General features: G+C 41.9%; 1 protein-coding gene across 1 annotated transcript; it reads right to left on the bottom strand.

Moving 5' to 3' along the window:
* Window positions 1–526: 526 nt before the first annotated feature.
* pcyt2 (phosphate cytidylyltransferase 2, ethanolamine) lies at window positions 527–23,102 on the bottom strand. Its single transcript, XM_083696999.1, has 12 exons — window positions 22,824–23,102; window positions 14,983–15,071; window positions 14,452–14,613; window positions 13,444–13,595; window positions 13,113–13,154; window positions 10,640–10,778; window positions 10,034–10,116; window positions 8,319–8,396; window positions 6,404–6,469; window positions 2,377–2,442; window positions 2,181–2,269; window positions 527–1,953 (listed from the first exon to the last, which is right to left on the bottom strand). Exons 1-12 carry the CDS (start codon window positions 22,943–22,945, stop codon window positions 1,833–1,835), a joined length of 1,209 nt encoding a protein of 402 aa, XP_083553125.1. The 5' UTR covers window positions 22,946–23,102; the 3' UTR covers window positions 527–1,832.
* Between the last annotated feature and the right edge of the window lie 306 nt (window positions 23,103–23,408).

Genomic DNA, 23,408 nt, shown 5'->3' with positions numbered 1-23,408 from the left:
GCCTCGATCTTGCAACTCGTATATCTCAAGCAAGTTGACTGATTTTATCCCCTTAAAGCAATTGCTCAAAATTGATCCTCTCGAACACGTTCTTAGGGTGGGGAGATGTGGTCCACGAATGAAACTTGACACTGAAATCATTGTTCAAACTCAAAAGCCAGCTTTCTTTTCAAACTCTCTTTGATGGTTGAGGTTTGATGCGGAAAAGCGCAGCGCATCATTGAACGCCACTGTAACATGGATCAATCCACTGCAGAGCTTAAATAAAGCATGGTTGTACAACGGTTTGTTCTACCTTGGATAGTTAGGGGTATCTCCTAAACTAAAGACATGTTTTGAGGATCGGCCACTAGCCTGAAACTAATGCATGGGTTGACTCGTGCATTCCATGCATGCTAACTCTCACAGAATTGACTGATGAATGCTTTTTCATAAGCAATCTTATTTTTTACTGCAAGCGTTCGGCCTATTATGTAATAGAAAAACAGCCTACAGTTGCTAGAAAGAAAACGTTTAACACACTGAGTCTGTGGACAGTTACTGCATTTTATTTTATGTCTTAGTTGTCACTGACATTTAGTGGGAAAGTGACATTCACTTACAGAGGGGTGGAGTGATCAAATAAATGCACTGTCAATTTTGTCATTCGTTACACGTACACACACACTTTCTTTTGATGCACACAAGCACGCTCACCACAAGTGGGTTGGAACCGGGGGTCCTCCCCTATGGCATCTACCATATGTCCAAGAGGACATCCTCAAGATCGGAGGGTGACACTTCAGTTTAAATGTCTCAACAGCTACCTCATCACAAGTGTGATTCCAAATAACCTCCACCACACACACGTCATTCAACACATTCCAGTCTCATTTAGAAAAGGAAAACACACACACATAAACCTTTGGTTTAACCAGTCAGCAAATGCGAAAAAGTTAATTGCCCACAAAATGTTTTAAATTAATTTGCCTCATACCAATACATTAAAAAGAAAGGAAGAACATTCACAGAACCCTGAATCATATTACATACGGTAAATCATATTCTACGAATGGGATACTGTATAAAAGTGAGTAATATAATTGTTGGGTAATTTCACAGCCCCTAGATTAGTTTAGACGGAGGCACTACTACACAGACCAAACATACACCTTACACACACACAAACACACTTCAACCAACATCTCAAAGTCAAGCTTTGTTGGCTTATTCATGTTTACACGCGTTGCACAAACATACAAATAAAATCAGAGAGCACACGTTATTCTCTTCTCATAGAGTAGAGAGCTTTGTCCATTCTACTACTGCATTTCTATGGACATTTGAAATGCAGTATACAGTATATTTCCACAAGGACATTTCACTCCACTGAACACATCCCAAATTTCAACCTATGTTTAACCAATGTGGTGTAAAATAAAAATGATTTACCATTTAAAAACAACTTTTAAAGTAGGTGTAGTTGCATACAATTACAAACAAATTACCTATGTTACTGGTTAAAAGACAGAGTGACAAATTGTGTGACATAATGAGGGAATAGCAGGATGACCCGGGAGTGGGTTAGGGCAAAGGGGGATTCTTAACTCCTAGATTAAATCCAGCTCTGCAATCTGATCCAGTTTGAACCAGTTGGGTCCAGTTTGGGTAGGCTGGGTCCAGTCAAGGTATCTTAGTTCATGTTTGTGTAGGATAGCTAAAACTGCTCTCTAAAATAAAGGATGAGTATATATGATCGGACCAGTTGAGTGTGGTTTGGCTCCTGGGTCCGGACTGATCCAATGATGGTTGGCATGACGTGAACAACGTAGCCAAGCCCCCAGGTTTGGATCCTACTGTGCTGCCTGAGCTGGTCCGCTGCTCTGCTCGCCCCCCTCCTCCTGGCGCTTCATTGCCTCAATCACCGCCATCTCCTTAGCCTCCTTCTTCTGGTTCCTCGCCTCAAACTGGAGTCTAAGGAGAACGATAGAGAGAGGAAATTAGTGTGATCGATAAGAAGATAGAGAGAGGGATGGGGAAAAAGAGAAAGATGTAAATCAGAAAGACAAAAAGAGGAAGGATGAGAGAGAGCAAAAGAAGATGAGAGCAAAAAAAAGGAATCAGAGAGGCAGAGAGAGAATTAAAGTGACAAAGTGAGATGTAAAGAGGCTTTTTGAAAGGACCGTGAGAGAGGCCTTCACCTATTCTCAATGATTCTCTGGACAATGTCATCTGTCGTGAGACCATTCCCGCTGTCCACTGTGCGGAAGATCCCCCTCTTCTTAGGCTCCTGAGAAGGCAGGAAACACCCACACAAAGTCAGGTATAACACTACCACACACACACACACACACACACACACACACACACACACACACACACACACACAGTACTCACAGCATAAGGATCTGAGCTGTCCTTGTCTGGAAACACCTCAGTCTTTCCATGACACACCAGGTCCACCTGCAGATTCAGACAAAGGTTAGAGACGCCTGCAGTACATGACCCACTGGGTTTCTAACCTGGGTCTCCTGCGCCACAAGACTGTTCGCTGAGTGCAGTGTCCTCCATAAGTATTGGAAAGAGGAAGCATTTCGTCTTCTTTTAGCTCTATACTCCGACAGTTTGGAAACATTACTATGAGGTTAAAGTGGAGATTCTCAGCTTTAATTCAATGTTGTCTTTTTTCAGATTGGTTTCAACATTTAGAAATTACAACCCCTTTTATACATAGTCCCCCTATTTCAGAGCACCAAAAGTATTGGAAAATTGGCTTGACAGGAGTTTCAGGTGTGTTCAGTCACATAATTTGTGCAGGCATAAGAGAGGCTTGGCAAATGCCTTTGTCTATTGTCTTTGTCTATTGCTATTGAGTTTGGAGAAAAAAAGGATCTAACCAAGATTTGAAGTATACCACCTCACCTGTGAAACATGGTGGAGGGGGTGTTATGGTTTTGGCATGTATTGCTGCCACTAGAACTGGCTAACTTGTCTTAATTGCTAAAGTAACTGCTGATGGCAGCAGCAGAATGTATTCTGAAGTGTACACAAATATACAAGTAAATGCCATTCATTGGATGGCGCTTCATCCTCCAATAAGACAATGACCCCAAACATACTGCCATAGCAACTAGGGAGTTTTTCAGGTCCAAAAATCTCCAGATTTAAATCCAATTGAACATGCATTTCATTTTCTGAAAAGGAGACTGAAGGCAAAACGTCCTCAAAACAAACAACAACTGAAGATGGCTGCAGTACAGGCCAGGTAGAGCATCACCAGAGAATATACCCAATGTCTGGTGGGGTCAATGAGTCGCAGGCTTTATGCAGTTATTGCATGCAAAAGATTGTCGACCAAATACTAAACATGAGTGCTTAATATGGACATTTGATAAATATGTCCCAACACTTTTGGGTACACTGAAACATGGACAATTGATAAAGAAAAGTGTTGTAATTTCTGAATGGTGAAACCAATATGTACACAAACGCCATCAAATAAAAGCTGAGAATCTCTACTTTAACCTCATAATTGTTTGATTTCAAATCCAAACCTTTGGAGTGTAGAACCAAAAGAAAACAAAATGCACTGTCCCATTACTTACGCAGGGCACTGTATATAGCCAAAATGAAAGTAACAACATTTAACAGGTTGTGCTGCTGCACATCTATCACTGACGAGAGAGAGAGCGAGAGAGCGAGAGAGAGAGAAGAAAATAGAGTTCTCACACACAGCCATGCAACATTATATCCCCCAAAAATTAAACACAGCTCTGTCGGGGCAAACCGGAGCCTGGTCCGAATCAATTGTCAGAAAATCAGGCCAATCCCGAGGCCGGCCCATAATGTTGGGTTTGGGCTGAAACTCTACATTCTAGAGGGTAATTTCCCTTTTTTTTCTTTTCCTCTTAGCTTTATAACTCAACTAGCTGATACACTTTTTGTCAATCGGGTCGGGATAAAAATTATGTTTCCAACTTTTCTGAAGAACCTATTACATTAACCCTAAATGCTCCCAATAAAAATTGCTCCAGTACAGTCATAACAATATTTTGGTTCTATTTATAAAGGTGTGGCCTGACAATGTTGTTGTATATAAACAAACAACGTATAGTCAGCAACACTGGTCCATCTTTAAGACGGGTATATCTCTATCTGTTTGGATGCAATCCGGCCAATGAAAGTGCAGATTTTACTTTTTTCCTTCATTTACACTGACATATGCTAATAGATGCTCCCAAAAAGTGAAGTAAGAATAAAATACAGTTGTGGTCAGAAGTTTACATACACTTGTAAAGAACATGTGTCATGGCAGTCTTGAGTTTCCAATCATTTGAGTTTCCAATCAACTCTTATTTTTCTGTGATGGATTGATTGGAGCACATACTTCTTTGTCACAAAAAACATTCATGAAGTTTGGTTCTTTTATGAATTTATTATGGATCTTCTGAAAATGTGACAAAATCTGCTGGGTCAAAAATATACATACAGCACCTTGAATTATCAATTTTGGTGATGTAGAAAGTTGTGTCAATCAAATTTGCTTTGTGGCATGGCCTCTTAACTTCTTATGAGTGATTATGATTGACCTCAGCTGGTGACTTATTTCAGCCCATTTAAAAAGGGCTCGTTTGATACACTCATTACACTCAGCCAAAAACACTACAATGGGAAAGTCTAAGGAGCTCAGCACGGATCTGAAAAAGCGCATCATTGACTTGAACAAGTCAGGAAAGTCACTTGGAGCCATTTCAAAGCAGCTACAGGTCCCAAGATCAACTGTGCAAACAATTGTTTGTAAGCATAAAATGCATAGCACAGTTGTGTCACTGCCACGATCCAGAAGAAAATGCAAGCTATCACCTGCTGCTGAGGGAAAATTGGATGGTCAAGAGTCAACCAAGAACCACCAAAAAGCAGGTCTGCCATGAATTAGAAGCTGCTGGAACACAGGTGTCAGTGTCCACAGTCAAGCGTGTTTTACATCGCCATGGGCTGAGAGGCTGCCGTGCAAGAAGGAAGCCGTTGTCCAGAAGCGGCACCTTAAGGCTCGACTGAAGTTTGCTGCTGATCACATGGACAAAGAAAAGGCCTTCTGGAGGAAAGTTCTGTGGTCAGATGAAACAAAAATTGAGCTATTTGGCCACAATGACCAGAAATATGTTTGGAGGAGAGAAGGTGAGGCCTTTCACCCCAAGAACACCATACCTACCGTCAAGCATGGTGGTGGTAGTATTATGCTCTGGGCCTGTTTTGCTGCCAGTGGAACTGGTGCTTTACAGAAAGTAAATGGAATAATGAAGAAGGAGGATTACCTCCAAATTCTTCAGGAAAACATAAAATTATCAGCCAGAAGGTTGGGTCTTGGACGTAGTTGGGTGTTCCATCAGGACAATGACCCCAAACACACATCAAACGTGGTAAAGGAATGGCTAAATCAGGCTAGAATTAAGGTCTTAGAATGGCCTTCACAAAGTCCTGACTTAAACCCCATCGAGAACATGTGGAGTGTGCTGAAGAAACAAGTCCGTGGCAGAAAGCCAACGAATTTAGTTGAACTGCACCGATTCTGTCAAGAGGAGTGGTCAAAGATTCAACCAGAAGCTTGCCAGAAGCTTGTGGATGGCTACCAAAAGCGTCTAATTGAGGTGAAAATGGCCAAGGGACATTTAACCAAATATTAGCATTGCTGTATGTATATTTTTGACCCAGCAGATTTTGTCACATTTTCAGAAGACCCATAATAAATTCATAAAAGAACCAAACTTCATGAATGTTTTTTGTGACAAAGAAGTATGTGCTCCAATCAATCCATCACAGAAAAATAAGAGTTGTAGAAATGATTGGAAACTCAAGACTGCCATGACATACATGTTCTTTACAAGTGTATGTAAACTTCTGACCACGACTGTAGTTTATTTGTCCATCTGTTAACATGGAAATGTGTCTTCTACTCTGCTCTCAGCCTTCCCAGACAACACACAAACACATATCACATTCTAAGCCAAAATGCAGAGTCCATGAAACTATTTGGGTTAAGTAAGGTTTATTGTCCATTGAGGGCGAAACTTCAGGTGGGTAAAATCACTGCGATGCTAGCCATGCTCATCCTAACCACACCCCTCTGCTACACTACATGATGCTAATCACACCTATCCGCTACACTGCATGATGCTAACCATACCCATCCGCTACACTGTGTGATGATAACCACACCCATCCGCTACACTGCACAATGCTAACCACACCCTTCCACTACACTGCACAATGCTAACCACACCCTTCCACTACACTGCACAATGCTGAACACATCCATCCACTACACCCATCTGCTACACCACCTGTCAGGTTAATGGTCAACATCTCTTACCTCTAGACCAACTACCCTTTGGTCTTGGAGTTTTTTTAAGGCAACCCTTTTTACCTTGAAATGGTCTAGCAGGTCCTTGCCCACAGCATACGGCGCTCCGATCACTACCTCCGAAACATACTGGAGAGGAAGAGAGAGTGGGAAAGGGGGGGGGGTGAGAGAAGAGAGACATGAAGTAACACATTATGAAATAATACAGTTCTACCAAGTTGGGATGTCAAACTCAGATACAATACAACTGATTTGACACATGCAAAGCATTGTTAAGATTTCATCTTGTGGGATGTCCAGTATGAGGTTGTTTGCGTGTTGTGTAATGGCTTTGTCTTGGTTGCGCTCTGACTAGCTGTGTATTTGTGGGGAGGTTTTAAGCAGACATTGCATAATAGTTGTGACAGGGGGTACCATTTTTTGCTTTTGCAGACGTGACCGGATTAGGAAAGGCAGCAAGAGAATGACAGGCAGTACGAAGCTATTTAGATAGTCTCATGTTTTGAGCCCATTGGATATTGGTTAACAAGGTGAAATCACATTCAGATCAGTCTTCCTGGTTGAGCCTACGTTTAAAGGGATGTTCCACCCAATTGGCTGCACGCAGGCTTCCTTAGAGCATATTTTGGGCCCCATTCATTCTGGAAATAAATCAAAAACACCTTGCAGACACTCCAATCCAAATCATATTATGATCTCTCTGAATACTTTGTCTGCATTATCTTTCTGAAACATCATCTTGTTACGCTGTAATCCACTTTTGCATTCCGTTGTCATGGTAACAAAATGCTAAAGTGGATTACAGCGTAGTAAAGTGACTTTTCAAAAATATAATACAGACAAAGTATTCAGAGAGGGATTCTGTCATAATATTAGTTGGTTTGTAGTGACTTCAAAGTGTTTTGGATATATTTCCAGAATGAATGGGGCCAAAATATGCGTACTCAGTATCTAAGGAGGCAAAATATGTACTAACTAAAAACTGTCTGGACTAATTAACTACAGCCAAGGTGAGGGTCAAACCAGGAAACACATTTAATTGGGTGGAACATCCTTTAGTTATTAATTAGTTGAAGAATATACCTTATAAATGCCTCATGAACTTAGTTCAACTGTCTCACCCGATCAGAACCCAAAATATAAGCTTGTTTTACTCCAGTGTTTGGAAACCATGTAATTGTAAACAAACACGAAAGCTTCAAAACACGGTCTCATGGATGGTCATTCTTTGCATCCATAGCACCCCCTGGTTACATTTCTCTAGCCCCATCCCTCAGTTGTTTACCAAACAAAGTGGTGGGAAGACTATTTGTTATTGTTTGAATCCCAGAATGCCCATTTTAAGCACAAACACGTGCAAGCACGCACACACTTTATTTAATCTTTATTTAACAGGGAGTCCCATTGAGACCAAGGTCTATTTTACCAGGGAGTCCTGCATACACATTATTTACAATTACAAAAATACATTTTTCAACAAAGAGGTCCTCGATCAAAATGTTTCATCCGAGCAACACCAAAACAACCAACTGTAATGTACTCTGTACATTATTCCAGCAGTGAGGTGCACCAAAACTAAAAGCGGATTTGCCAAATTGGGTGGAGACCCGAGGAACCTCAAGAGTTAACCAACTCTGAGAACAAGTTTGGTAACTTATGTTCTGATGAAGAGATCTACAGAACCTTAACTAGGTCCAGCCGACCTTTTGGTAAAGGATGCAATGATGAGTATTAAAACTGTTTGTGCTGGAGCACAGAGGGTCTTTGTTCTAGCCTCTGGCTGGTCTGATGATCAGAGCTGAATAGTTGAGCTCCCTGTTCACCCTTTATCGTGTGTGTGTGTGTGTGTGTGTGTGTGTGTGTGTGTGTGTGTGTGTGGCAGGAGGTGGATATTCCGCTAGGGAAAGCCTTGTGTGTGACAATCTGTATGTGTACATACGGGTGTGAGCGTGCATACATTGTGTGTGTGGTCACTCACCCTGCAGGCCAGGACACTGAGGGTTCTCTCGTGGACATTCATGATGGGGTAGTTCTTCCCTTTGTAGCGATTCACTTCCTGGATCACACAAACATCAGACATGGATTAAAGGTAACAGGCTCAGATCTTACCCTAAACCAACCCCATGGCTGTGTTCCAATACTCTAACATGGCCTCCTTTCCTTCAGGACCTTAGATCAGTGTCAAGAGAACTTCATCCTACTGCTTTCTTTACCAGACATGTCTGTCTGACAGACAGACGGACAGTGGGGGAGTGAGGTTTTCCCGCTGCCCGTCATGTCTAGAAGTGTTTTAGAACCACATTCTCCTTTTCTACAGAGGATAGGCCGTGTGCTGACGTCGGCAGATCTTGCACTAGCAGTGGTGTTCGGTGTGGAGTGATTTGAGATAAGTGTTAGATGCCTTGCTGCGGATTGCTGAATAAACAACTAAATGTATCAGCGAAAAAACATATATTGAGACCTTACTGCATGTCTATCACATATTCCTGACTTGAATGGTTGTTTTAAGTTCATGGTTTAGGTTCTCATGTTTCATATAAGTATCTAGTTCATAGTTTAAGCCAATAGAGACAGCCCTTATTTTTGGATAGCGATAGAATTACTCAATTCTTGTGAAACTTGTCTGAATGTTTAGCCTACTAGCCTATAATATTAAACAGATTTGGTTTACTTTGATGGGCACAAGATCAAATTTGAAATAATTATGAAATCTATAAGTCTATAATAACAAAATCTATAATAACATAATTATATTTGCAGATTTCAAAACAGCTTATTGATTAGTTATCCTTCCAATATGCTTGTTTGCAAAGACAATCTGCAAACTTGATCAAAGTGACCTAGATGAGCGTAGGGAGGCGAATAAACATAGGAATTCTATGTTTGATAGGCATGTTGTGGTGTAAATGTATGTTTGATAGGCATGTTGTGGTGTAAAGAGACTATGTTTAATAGGCATGTTGTGGGTGTAAAGGGATTATGTTTCATAGGCATGTTGTGGTGTAGAGGGACTATGTTTCATAGGCATGTTGTGGTGTTGAGGGACTATGTTTCATAGGCATGTTGTGGTGTAGACTATGTTTCATAGGCATGTTGTGGTGTAGAGGGACTATGTTTCATAGGCATGTTGTGGGTGTAAAGGGACTCGGATGGGCAGAAATCTAGCGATGCACATTGCTGCTATATGTCTGGTGCAAAGTTAGTTGTGTTTTGGGAAACAGCCCAAAAAAAAACCCAGATACTCTTGCGATGCACTAACACAGCCTCTAACCTGGCCTCGAGCACATGCTCTAACCTGGCCTCTAATACACACTCTAACCTGGCCTCTAACACGGCCTCTAACGATGAACACAGCTGTTGGGAGACGAGGCCCTGGTTGAACAGCTCCATACAGGACTAAGGTAGTCTGGTTGAACAGCTCCATACAGGACTAAGGTAGTCTGGTTGAACAGCTCCATACAGGACTAAGGTAGTCTGGTTGAACAGCTCTATACAGGACTAAGGTAGTCTGGTTGAACAGCTACAGGACTGTAAAGCACAGGGAGCCGTACTATAAATGACCATATACAAAGTACAAACTGTGCAATGTAAATGATTATAGGATGTTAGCACATTGTGTGTGTGTGTGTGTGTGTGTGTGTGTGTGTGTGTGTGTGTGTGTGTGTGTGTGAGAGAGAGAGAGAGAGAGTTTACCTGGTCAAAGTGCAGGCCCACAATGACGTAGGGCCTCTCTGCCTGTTTGTAGACAGTTTCCAAGAAGTCAACATGACCAATGTCTAACAGGAGGTGGTTAAGGCAGCAACACACTCACTGAAACACTATAGACACTATTTTTCTGGGCTCAAACAACGTTGTATACTACCTCAAATCGTGTGTGTGTGTGTGTGTGTGTGTGTGTGTGTGTGTGTGTGTAACAGGCGTTACGCTGCCACAAATGGTATCGCTTCCTGGCACAAGTCTCAAACCTGTATTGCCACCACACGTCACCAGCCACTGGAACACCCGATGTTAACCAGCTACGCCACTGAAAAGCTAGCAAATATCACAGGATATTTCCATTTGAAGAGAGAGTTTATCAACTCACGCACGCACATACACACACTCTCACCCACACTTACACCAACTCACATAATCAAATCGCTGACACATACACACCAGTGGAGGCTGGTGCGGGTAGAAATCGGAGGATGGGCTCATTGTAATGCATGGAATGGAATTATGAGCCTGTCCTCCGATTTCTACCTCCACCAGCCTCCACACATACACAGCCATTCCCCTCTTTAGGGTACAGTAGGATACGGAAGAGGTCGAAGGCCCCAGCCACATAGATGATGGTGTCCCCAGGCTGGGGCTCCTTCCCCGAGGCAAACTGGATGATCTTTTGGGACGTCTGGAGGAACTGAGACACGCCAGTCCATGGACTGTGGCCTTTTGGACCCTGGGCAGAACACATAGGGAGAGGTTGGTTCAGTCAAGCTACGAGCTACTTAATGCCTAGTAAGACTCCTTTGCATCTCTGAGATTCAAAGAGAAAATAAAACAACATGTGGGTATTTTTCAGGACTTCAAATGGAAACACGGTTGAAAAATTCCTTGACAATCTTCATGTTTTGATTTGGCCAGCAAAAATTTGATTTGGTTTCATCACATTTCTTTGGCATCACGACCAACCAACAAGGTATATAAACAAAAAGCATGCTGAAGAAGAACAGAAGTTAGAGAGAACAGAAGTGGAGAAGCGAAGGGATGGGCTTAGCAGATTTTTCGGGGGACCTAGTGTCGAGAGAAAGACTAGTGACCTGATAGAGAGACAAGATGTCTGCTAAATGCCATAAAAGGATGTGTCCCACTTCTACTACCTGAACTGTGCACTTATTCACTTCCTCTCATGGATTTAAAAGAGTTGGATTAAAAGCATTGCATTGGTGAAACCAACCTAATGCTTCTCAATCCATTTAGAGGAGAGCACACTTTGGGGAAAAGGGAAGAACATTTTTATGTTGCAACGGCAAATCTCGAATAATACTGTAACAGATCATTCAAATAGAATTAAACATGGAGAATAAAGGGGATACTTAAAGAGATTGTGAGATTGTGGTGTAGATAAAGACATTGCCTAGAGTGGAAGGCCCATTGGACTGCTTTGCACACTGCAGTGAAGTGGAAATGACTTCCGAACCAGGAAGTGTTCTCTGTTCATTAGAATTATTCGCCTATAATAGCGAAAATATAAAAGTGTTTTAATATCGATACACATATTGTAAGATATTTTACATACAAGTACATATACTCAGGGCGGAGGATGCTAAATGTTTGGCTAAATGCTTGCCCCAAACTGCAGCAAAGTTGCTCAAGAACACAAATGTTGAAGTGAAAAAAAGGAACACGAATATGAGCAGAAGTATCTGGATAAGTCTACTTAGGTATGTAGAAATTAGGTCTAATGTCCAAAATGTCGTACTTTCCAACGTTCTGAACGTTTCACCCATAGACTTATTATCACTAGACAAAGCTACAATAATGTCTCCCTATCGATTACAATAGGATTTTCTCAAAAGCGCATCAGCCGAAAATGTCCCCTTCCTGTACGTTGCCATCTTTCTAGTTCTGGTTTTAAGGCCGATTTAGCAACCGTGTTCATGCCTCCAGCGCTTGCACACTGGATACCTACGTCCAGACATGTCCCCTCAATGTTAGAAGCAGGCTAAATGTTCCCCCTAAAAAAAAAAGAGTCATTTCCAGCATTTCAGACCAGAGCTACTGAAAGGTAGTATAGTGCCCTCCTGTGGCCAAAGAAATCCACTGCAAGATATACTTTTACCATCATACCTAACGTATTAAAGATATACTTTTACCATCATACCTAATGTATTAAAAGGTACCATGTGCATGGTTTTGCCTCGCGTCCACAAGGGGAAGTTCTCCTCCCTCCCTCCCCATTGCTTAATGTGTAGACTACTCCCAAATAGTCTTAATGTGTAGACTACTCCTAGACATACGTCTGGAAATAATGCATCCAGCTTTTGAGAACCTTGAGAAGGGAGAAAATAATCTTCCTGGGAGGGTCTTCTACAGACATCTCTACTGACAAATGGAGATTGCACCCTCTATAAATCTAAATAAATATCTATAGCTAATGCAGACAGCTAACATCGGCAAGCACGTGACAACTGATTTTGTGTCTGGGAGATGTTGGCGATATATTCGGAAGACGAATAACGACAGGCTGATTTCCTGCATGTGCAGGTCCCCCCCCTCCTCCATCTGTCTACTCAGTTTGAAGACAATAAGCCTCCAGACAGCATGCCAACACGTCTGGCGCACAAGACTGAAACAATAAATCAGTCAATAACATACACGTTTTTCTACAGCGTATTTCTTAGTTACATGACCTTGAAACTAGTATTTTGTTTGGAAATGTACATGAAAACGAGTGATTGTTAAGTGGGCCAACCAGCTGAGCCACTCACATTTTACGTGAAACGAAAAGGGTGCTTTACAGTTTGCAGCTGTTTTTAAACAACATTTAACATTTTTAAAAGTTTTTGCAGCTTGTTTTGCCTCACTGTATATGCTTTTTTTTTTGTACCCGAAGGCTGCGGTCGATTCGGTCGACTTCCACCACGTTAGTCCACTCACTGAGAAAGTTGTCCTTGCTGCTCAGTAGGTAGCCAATGAGCGACACACACAAGTTGCAGATTACACACCGACAGCAAATTTAAGTATGAACTCTAAGCGACACGAATACTTGAGTATAAGCAGTAATATTTACCTTTCCAAAGTTGTCTGTGTGTTGCTGGTAATCTGAATTGTCCTGTAAAAACAGAGACAGAAAAAGCGTAGAGAAAAAGTCAAATTCTGCAAATTCTGAGCAAAGTAAACACACATACACAACATCACCACCACCTAGTACAAATAAACACTGTTGTGTTCTTACATTACACGATAAAGATGAGTCAGAGTTAGGAATGTTTACTGAATAAAATCTGAATCACATACAGGGGAGTAATGGCATGGACATGTGATGAGAGGCGATATACTTGACTTCTATATGCATGATCAGTACATACACCACAAACACAACAGGCATAAAGGTTACTCACAATGTTACTGTGGTGGGTTTTGGTCATGAGCAGCATGCGTCCCACCAGGTCCGTGGTGGAGACCCCCTGTGTACGTTTACACTCCCGATAACGGCTCTCCCGCTTCACCTCTGCGTACGTGTCCTTACCGTCCACAGTCAGGGTGATGTCATCTAAACAAAAATGCCATCATCATCAACCCTCTGACAACATCATCAACAGCAGCGTACATCTGTATGCGTGTTCCAGAAAAGGATTCTACAAGGATTCAGAAGTCCGACAATATTCACATTGCCTGGAGAAGCATCAAATTGTTATAATAATCATATCATCTGATATTATCTCATAATCTTTTACGACAATGCAAGCATTTTTGGCAAAATATTTGTATTCATAAAAACAGCTTTGTTCGAGCATTGGTATCTTTCGCAGTTGGCCATGCTAGAACACCAGTTTGTCATCACGAGACAAATACAGGAAGGAAGCCAAATAGATCCCTAGGCTTAAGGGCACACATCGCCAACACAACTATTGTCAAGGAAGACAAGGATACCTTAACAGAGAACCCATCCTCCCGAATAATATTATAACCCCTGAAATAGACTTGTAGTGTCATACATTAGCTATTGTGTTTCTGCATGTGTGCATGATTCGAAGATGCAGCCACCACAGACAAAAAGGCGAAAATCCAGGGGAGAGTCCACTCCCTTAGAACACCCCTGGCAGTAAAAACATGTTTATATGGAAACCGAGTGTCGGGTAGGACACTCCATTTTAGAAAACGCTTTTTCCAAAACAGCGTTCGTAAATGAAATATTTCTTTCAAGGGATCTCATTCTCTGATCACTACCAATTAAACATAATCACTACAACCATTAGGAAGCTTTTAGAAAGCTTGAATGTTACATACTGGACCTTTAAAGTCCAGTATCTATTTTTTTAAATGTATTTTTTAAGGAGACTCTCCTTCCAAATTTGTTCTTATTCGCATATCACAATCCTCTCCCAAGCAGCAGGTGGCACCCTCACCTCCGTGCACGCAGAAGTCACTGTTGTACTTGTCCAGGGTCTCCAACGTGGTGACGTACGGCGCCCCCTCCACGATCTCATCCACCCACTTGATGGCCCGCACCATCTTGTAACGCTCAGCCTGGGTGAAGACAGGAGGGCCCTTGTGCTTCGAGATCTCTCCTAGAGGGGGATGGAGATGGGGGGGGGGGGGGGGGGGGGGTGAGGGAGACGGAAATGGAGAGAGCAAGAGGGAAGGGAAGCAGAGTGAAAAGGAGAGAGGGAAAATGGAGGTGAGAGGGAGAGAGAGGGATGAATGGGTGGAGAGAGGGCCGAGAAGAGGGGAGAGGGAACAGAGGGTGGGAGAGAGTGATGAAATGGTAATGACATACTTGCAAATCAAGTCGTGTGTGTGTGTGTGTGTAACGGGGAGTGGGATTCCACCCATTGGCCGATAAGGATGAAAATGTGTGTGTGATTTGAGAAAAGAGTGTGTGAACAGAAAAGTAGCAGGCGAGAGAGAAGGAAAGTCTGTATGTGTCTAGTACTCACCATCCGTATGCACACCTACGATAAGGTAGTCTCCCATGGCCTTGGCCTGTCTCAGCTGGTTGGAGTGGCCGTAGTGAACCATGTCATAACTGTGGGACAGTGAGAGACAACACAAGTGGGTGATGTCATAGTCATCAGTGTGAGACATACTAGAGGACCTGAAGGGACGATCTACAGTATCTACTATTAACATAAGACATATCTTAAAAACAAACCCAAACAGAACTTCTACACACTCACACGGAATTGAGTTCAGAGAGGCTACACCTGAATCTCTAGGCCAAAATTAGCATGTGTGTATGTGTGTTGATGTGATAGTAAGATAAGGCCCGAATAGCCGCTTTTCAACACCGGTGCCAGTGCGTGCGAAGGCTTACTAGTGACCAGCCAGTGCTCAAAGTCCGGTGCTTCGAGCCTCATAAACAAGTCTGTTTGAATTTCCACAGCTGGGCTTTCTAGTCCTGCCCCGTATACAGCGCCTTCAGAAAGTATTTATGGTAAATTTCCATAGCAAATAAAGAAAGAACTTAACAAGTTAGGATAGGACAAAGAGGCCAAGAGTGAGTTATGAGAAGTTGAGAAAAACAATTATGAACATTCCCTAAGAAACATGTTGATGTATAATAAAAGTGTGTAATTGATTCCTATGCAAATCAGAGACCCTATAAAAACAATGATATTATTTCCAAAATTACATGAACTATTATCCTTGCATTAAGATGGACTCAATTCAACTTACTGAGTGATTTGTTGATGACATTTTTGCATTTTAGCCAATTATAAGAGTGTCATAGCAAATACTTATGTACATGAGGTATTTCTGTATTTTAATTTTAATAAATTTACTGAAATTTCTAAAAACCTGTTTTCGGTTTGTCATTGTGATGGTAAATTCTTTTAATTTAATCCATTGAGTCTATAACACAACAAAATGAAAGTGAAGGGGTCTGAATACTTTCCGAAGGCACTGTATGATCTCCAGTTTGTTTACATTCTGCAGTTCGTAACGTGGCGAACTACAGGGAGACAACATGTAAAATTGTTCTGGCACCCTTATCCTTGGCACTTAGTGTAAAAGTGTAGTTGTAAAAAGCACTATTAAAATCAATTTGATTGTGTAGTTACAGGGAAGGTAAAAGGACCAAAGTGTGAAAACCATCAGAGCATATCAAATTGGGAGTCAAATGAAAGCTAACAGTCTATATTTTTGGGGAAATTAAGTCAGAAATACATTTATCAACCACCTTCCATCATAAGAATAGGGATAAGCAAAGGTTTTGACTTCTGGTTATCATTTATGGACAAGCATTGAAGAAAATATCAACTAGAAAAAGTCTTTAAAGGTGTTAAGAAGGTCACCTACTGATACCCATAGCCACTTCTACTGTATCTACTAATCAAATAGACATGGAGGAACTTCATCCGTATTCTCCCCTTCCATGCACCCCTACCGCCTGGGGTGATAGAGTTTGTCTTTCACTGTCTGACTAACTTGAGATACGCCAACTTCAACTTGTTTGTGAACTTCCATTTACAGCCATACATGATGTACGAGCATGTTTATCAAAACGATTCATTATATGATACTTATTCATCCCTAAGAAAAGGTGCCAGAGCTCATGTCTCAGTCTAGGGCTGTATCTGTGTCACTGTCCCTTGTTCTGTGTGTTAATGACATTAGCACCAGCTCTGAGATTACATGGGGAATTATCCCTCATCCCCAGAGAGCTGACTAGAAGGTGAAGACTCCAGGTTCTACTCTACCCTGAGAGCATAGTGTAGCATTCCTCTACTGGTGGTCTTTCACACTGTCATGCAGACCTGAACCGTGGTCTTTGCAGAGTACAGCCAGCACCATATACAATCATCTTGCTTTCTTTTCAAATAATGGTTCAGTTATGGTGAGGTTTTATGAGCCCATGTTTGTTTTTTTACAGTATCTCACCTAAAACACTTTTCTACTTCAATTTTATTGTGGTTTCTTTATGTGTGAGTATATCAAAGACTAAAAACTAAAAAAAACTAGCCCATAGCTTTTTGCAGATGGTACCAGATACAGTATGGTTAGCCGGCCAGTCCAGCTCGCTTTTACAGAGCCAAGTCGTGCTGAGTAGTGTCATTTGGTTTCACATCATCTTGTGAAAAGTGAAAACCTGAGCTAAATGTTAAAGCCCAAAATGTGACCAATAGCTTTCTACCACCTGAGGAACTGCCAGGGTGCAGCCGTTTGCCAAGGCTTACACTGAGTCATATGCATGCTTTATCATCAGCAGACTTGATTATTGTAACACTCTCCTGTCTGGTCTACCCAAAACAGCAATTGGACTACTGCAAACTATACAACAATTATCTGATTGGTTTATAAATCACTTCATGGCTGTCCACCATTCAGATACAAGACAGACATGCTTTTGAGGTAGACCTATGTACCTAGTAGATCATTTTAACTGGTCCAAAGTCAAGGACAAAGGACATAGAGCCCAGGACGTAGACCCAAGGCTTTCAGCCTCAAGAACAGCCTGTTAGATTACCTGGTGGACGCAGAAACTATTTATATTTCTAAAATAAATATTAGCCGTGCTTTTACGTTCCATATCTCCCTGTTTACTCATTTTGTTTTTAATATGTTCCTATTTTCCTCTTGGATTTTCCTGTAAAGCACATTTTGTTACATTAATGTATAAATGTGCAGTATAAATAAAGTTTGATCAGATTTGAACATATGATTATTCTGGTGAGCAGCATTTGCTACCACACTTTGGAAGTGGACGCAGCTCTGCCACAGGGGCTTGAAACATTATATGAACATAAATTGGTAGCAAGAAGAGATTTGGTGGGAAAAATGGACATGAACAATTATGTTTTGGTCTCTAAAAACGCATTTCAAAATATGGTGCCAAGGTTGTACAATTTTTATGTTTTGGTTGTTTAGAATATGCACAGATTTTCTGCTATGAAAAATGTTTGCTTATTAAATTATTAATTCATGAATTAACTTTCAGTAAGGCCACAAAGGGCAGCAAAGCACAACATTTATATTGTGTTGTTTTAATTAGTTAGTTTAATTTGTTTATCTTAAATTTAATTATTTGAATTGTCTCTGGTGTGATTACTTATTTAGTCATCTATCATACATGCGCAGAAGAGTAGACTTTTGTTACAAGTAAAATTACTTGTATTTGTTTTAAACTCTAATTCCAAAATGATTGTCACTGCTGATGGATAGTGGTTCAGTTAACCACCATCCAAATCGAGGATAGAATGGAGGACCCAGCATTTTTGGGTCCAGAAACAAAAAGGCACAGAGATGATTCCCGGCACTCTGCTGACCCATCCTCACTCAGAACACCATATGAAGATCCTCTCTGTCTCAGTGCCACCTACACAACCTTGTTGTTTCTGTCTCAATGCCCCCTAAACAACTAAACAAGCCCCCTAAACAAGTCCCCTAAACAACTGAACAAGTCCCCTAAACAACTGAACAAGCCCCCTAAACAACTAAACAAGTCCCTGTTGTTTCTGCACCTCTCTACTATGTTAGTTATTTATAACCACTCTACTGGTATGCCATTAAACAAGCTACCAGCTTCCTGAGGCTGAGGGGAATGGGGCCTGATGTGTGTGTGTGAGACAGAGCGTCCGTGCGCTTCCCCCTCTGACATTTATAGTAATGCCCCCCCAAGCACCTGTCGCATGGTGACTGGGTACAGAGAGGTGTCAGTTTGCTGTTGCCTCATACAAGACGGTGACCATGACCATGTTTAGAGCTTATTTTACCATATTCATCTCAACAACGTTTATTCATAATCATATATACTCAAGTGATGATTATAGATTAGAGCAAATCGGATTGTAAACAAGAGGAGGGACATTGTGACCGACTTCTCAATCGAGAGATTAAATTCTGGGTTCCAAGATTAGTTAGCAACTGCAGTAGTTAATGTCAATAATATGAATTATTGAGAGAGAGAGAGTGTGTCACAGAGCCCGCCCCACCCCACTGCCCTAATCCAGAGAGAGAGAGAGTGTGTCACAGAGCCCGCCCCACCCCACTGCCCTCATCCAGAGAGAGAGAGTGTGTCACAGAGCCCGCCCCACCCCACCGCCCTAATCCAGAGAGAGACAACTAGCTCTATTCTTGAGGCAACGATAAGTAAATAAGTAACAACAGGTCATTCTGAGGCAGATGGGGCTCGTCATCCTTATCAAGACTTTTTTCTCTTCTTTTTTTTTTTTTTTCACGGTTATTTTTTTTTGTGGGGCATATATATATATCCTAGGAATCATGTGTCTTAGGGACACCACACCATATGCGTTAGTGTGTTCTTTCACGACAAAGATAAATCCCTTGATGTCCTTTTTGTAGAAGTGTGCAACATGTCTGTCATCATTCTCAATGGAAGTTACTTGCTCTCCATATGTCTGTTATTTGCTGGCTTTGCTTTCCCCACTGTACTCAACAACAATGACGTCTCCATTTACTGGAGCATGAGATGAGGATGTTGATGCAGTGTGGTGAGGATCTTGATGCGGTGATTTGTAACTACTATATGATTTCCCACAGCTTTTTTTCTCCCACAGGGACAACCGAGGAACCCTTTTAGATTCTGTACAACCTGTACAATAAGTGAATGTAGCCAATTCAATCAGTAATGCCGATACCATGTCGGTCACAGAATGACCAGCTTCAACCACTTAGGGAGCACCAACATAACTGTTAAACCGGATTAAAATCAGGGTTTATCTATTAATCATGTTGCACCTGGTTTTAAATCTTAGTTTAAATCTAATCTCCAAACCCAGGCAGAAAGGAGATACAACTTCAGTCACTTCCACGCAGGAGGCCTATTGGAGAGAGCCTTTGGGGTGTGGAATCTAAGATTGCCTTGTTTGCAGGAGGGGCTCATTGCAGTGACAGATCATTGCAGTGGCTGAGCTGTACAACTATGAGAAGAGACATGGTGATGAGCTACCTGAAGAGCAATCTGAGTTATTTTACGATCAACTAATTTCATTTGACACCCAGTTTGATATGCTCTGATGAATTTCACATGTTGATCCTCATGGGTCCTTTTACACTAAACTGTCCTCCATCAATATCAAAAATGGGTCACTGGCAGAACAAGTTCCCTCTATTATTCTGTCATCATACAGATGGACTACAAAGTAACCACTTTGTCCACTTTATCCACCACTACCTCATCCATGTAAGACATAACTAAATTGCATTCTACACTATTCTGTATAGACTATGATCTTTCTACAACGCAAAACACTGCATTATGACCAAGGGAAATTGTATACGTTTTTGTCTAATTGATAATCAGGGAGAACTTTAGGCCCCAGTTTTTTTTATTTATTTTTTTATTTAACCTTTATTTTAGCTGGGAGTCCCATTGAGACCAATGTCTCTTTTACAAGGGAGCCCTGCATACAGTTTACAACAATACATAATACACATACAAAATTACAATATAATAAAACACAATCAAGAAAAAAAACAGTTTTCAAAAAAGAGGTCCTCAATCAAAACTTTAAACCAACTGAAACGTTGGTTTCTGAAGATTGTTCTCGGATTTACCCAATTCGGTGGAGACCCAAGAAACTTCAAGAGTTAACCAACTTTGAGAACAAGTTAGGTAATTGATTTTCTTAAATTTCAATAACAAGGTTAGGTAAGCCAAGAGTTTATGCAGTAGGGTTTTATACACAAAAAGGGAGTAATGAAGAGATCTACGGGACTTTAATGAGGTCCAGCCAACCTTTTGATAAAGTATGCAATGATGAGTATGAAACTATCACCTGTGATAACGCGAAGGGCGCTATGGTAGATGGCATCCAAAGATTTATGAGTATTGGTTGCTGCATTTTGGTTGATGACATCACCGTAATCAAGCACTGGCATGAAAGTTGATTGCACAATCTGCTTTCCGCAGTTCATGGAAAGGCAAGATCTATTCCTATAAAAGAAGCCCACCTTAAATCTTACATTTTAATGTGTGTTTTCTGAATATCAAGTCTTTGTCAAACCAAATGCCCAGGTATTCATAAGCAGGGACATGCTCAATGGGGGCACCATCCAAAGTACAGGTTCATGAACAGTATAGGTTCAAGTAGTCATAAACCAATCTCAATTGAGGAACTTGTCAGACGACATTAGCCAATAAACATTGTACCATGAGCAGAATTTAAACTGATATTCCCCAACATTATCATGCAGTTCTGATTTGAGACAACAGACTGGGAAGTTCTCTGTGAGTCACATGGGGAGGACATTGATGGTCTTTCACATTGCATCTCGGACTACATTAACTTCTGTGTGGAGAACACCGTACCAACTAGGAGGGTGCGATGTTTTCCCAACAACAAGCCTTGGATTACAAGTGACCTAGGCCCTCCTCAACGACAAGAAGAGAGCCTTCAGGTCTGGTGACAAGGAAGAACTGAAGTGGGTGCAGAGGAAGCTGAAGGAGAGCAGGGACACCTACAGGTAGAAGATGGAGGACAGCCTGCAGGACAACAATACAAGAGAGATGTGGAGCAGCGTGAGGAAGATCACCGGCAGGCTACAAGCAGGCTAAGATCTGGAGATCTGGACAGGGCCAACGACTTGAACCAGTTCTTCAACAGATTGGGCTCATTGTCTCCTTCCCCCCAGCTCCACCAACTACTCTCCACTCCGTCCTCCTTCTCCTCCCCACAGCTCCTCCAGCCCTGCTCAGCTACCAGGCCAGCCCCCCTCCCCTTCCCCTGCCCTGTCTGGACCCATTCACACCTCTCACAGTTTTGTTGAGTGGTGTGAGCAGAACCACCTGCTACTCAACATCAGCAAGACAAAGGAGTTGGTGGTGGACTTTAGGAGGACTAGGGTCCCCCTGTCTCCTGTGTCCATCCAGGGAGAGGATGTGGAGGGGGTCCAGAGCTTCAAGTACCGGGGGGTGCACCTGGACAATAAACTGGACTGGACTGGTAACACAGGTGGGGCCGGCTTTATTTCCTGAGGAGGTTCAGGTCTTTTGGCGTGTGCAGGACTCTGCTGAACATATTCTACCAGTCGGTGGTGGCCAGCGCAGTGCTGTACGTGGTGGTTTGCTGGGGGGGGGGGGGGCAGCATCAAGGAAGGTGACACCAAGAGGCTGAACAAGCTTATTAGAAAAGCTGGTTCTGTCCTCGGTGTCACCCTGGATATTATGAAGGAGGTGGCCAATAGGAGGATGAGGACCAAACTCCTGGCCATCATGGAGGCTGTGGCAGAGCAGAGAAACTCTTTTGGCAACAGATTATTACAACCACGTTGCACTAAGTAGCACTATAGGAGATCTTTTCTGCCTGCCACAATAAGACTGTACAACTCCTAGATCGGGGTGATCAGTGTCAGGCTGGGGGATGTTAAATCATACTAGACTGTTCAAACTGTATATAATGTTTCTGATGTCTATTGTATTCTATTACTTGATTGTCTCTTTATTTTGTTGTTTGTGATGTGAGCTGCTGTAATGCCTTAATTTCCCCTCGGGGACTATCTATCATAACCAATGTGGTAAACACCACTGACACTGACCTACACTTCAAACTCATAGACAGCTACAAGTAACTCGACATGTAGCGTTGCTAAATTATAACAATGTATTGTTATAATTCAATAATAGATTTACAATGTCACGATTAGTCGTGTACAGACGGCTAGCTGTCAATTATTGAAGTTTGGCAATGGTTGTTATGCACAAACTTCCACAGCAAGATAAATAAACAAAACCCAATTTAATAAACTACATTGGAAGACAGACAACATTAAATGAAGTTATGCTAGTTAGCTAACTAGCTAATGAGCTTCCACTCACCATCCGTCACACCACACCCGGACAGTCCGCCGCCTCTTCTCTGGACTGCACGCCGAGTCCTCCGGCTTGGCGCCGGGTGATCTCCCCGGCTCATTCGTTGCGTGGTGCCCGTTCTTGATCATTTTGATGAATGTTAAAAACTGGAGTATAAATACCTACCCCAATAAACGGATCAATAAAACTATATTATTTTAAAATATCCCCGCTATCCTGAAAGACAAGGTAAAAAAGGACGTACTTAGAGTTATTTCCGTTATGGTTTCTTGGACAGCCAGAAGAATGACGCTATGGACAACGCCTCCCTGGCCGGCGTCATGACATCATGACTGAATCCTTTCAAACTGCTGACATGTTGCGGAACGACTCATATCACGTGACTATAAAGTGAAAGAGATGGATATGCGCGGAATTATTAAAGGGACAGTTCACTATTTTACAATGTGTAGTATTTCCTTGAAGGTAGTCTAAGGGTAGCCAATCGGCCAAGAGAAACTGTAATCCATCAGACTTGTTGCCTGCAAACATTTGAGAGACCGTGGACATCGTAATATCATCCTATATGCATCTGCGCTGGCAGGGCTCCTT

This window comes from Argentina silus, assembly GCF_951799395.1.
Source record: "Argentina silus genome assembly, chromosome: Y".
NCBI lineage: Eukaryota > Metazoa > Chordata > Actinopteri > Argentiniformes > Argentinidae > Argentina > Argentina silus.
This window is presented reverse-complemented; position numbering and strand designations above follow the sequence as displayed.

Coding starts and splice junctions, on each gene's coding strand:
- pcyt2 (XM_083696999.1), bottom strand. CDS start 22,945: ATGATCAAGAACGGGCACCACGCAACGAATGAGCCGGGGAGATCACCC. Junction 13,596..14,451: donor TGACTTCTGCGTGCACGGAG/GTGAGGGTGCCA, acceptor ATTTTTGTTTAG/ATGACATCACCCTGACTGTG. Junction 6,470..8,318: donor TCAGTGTCCTGGCCTGCAGG/GTGAGTGACCAC, acceptor CTTCCTCTCCAG/TATGTTTCGGAGGTAGTGAT.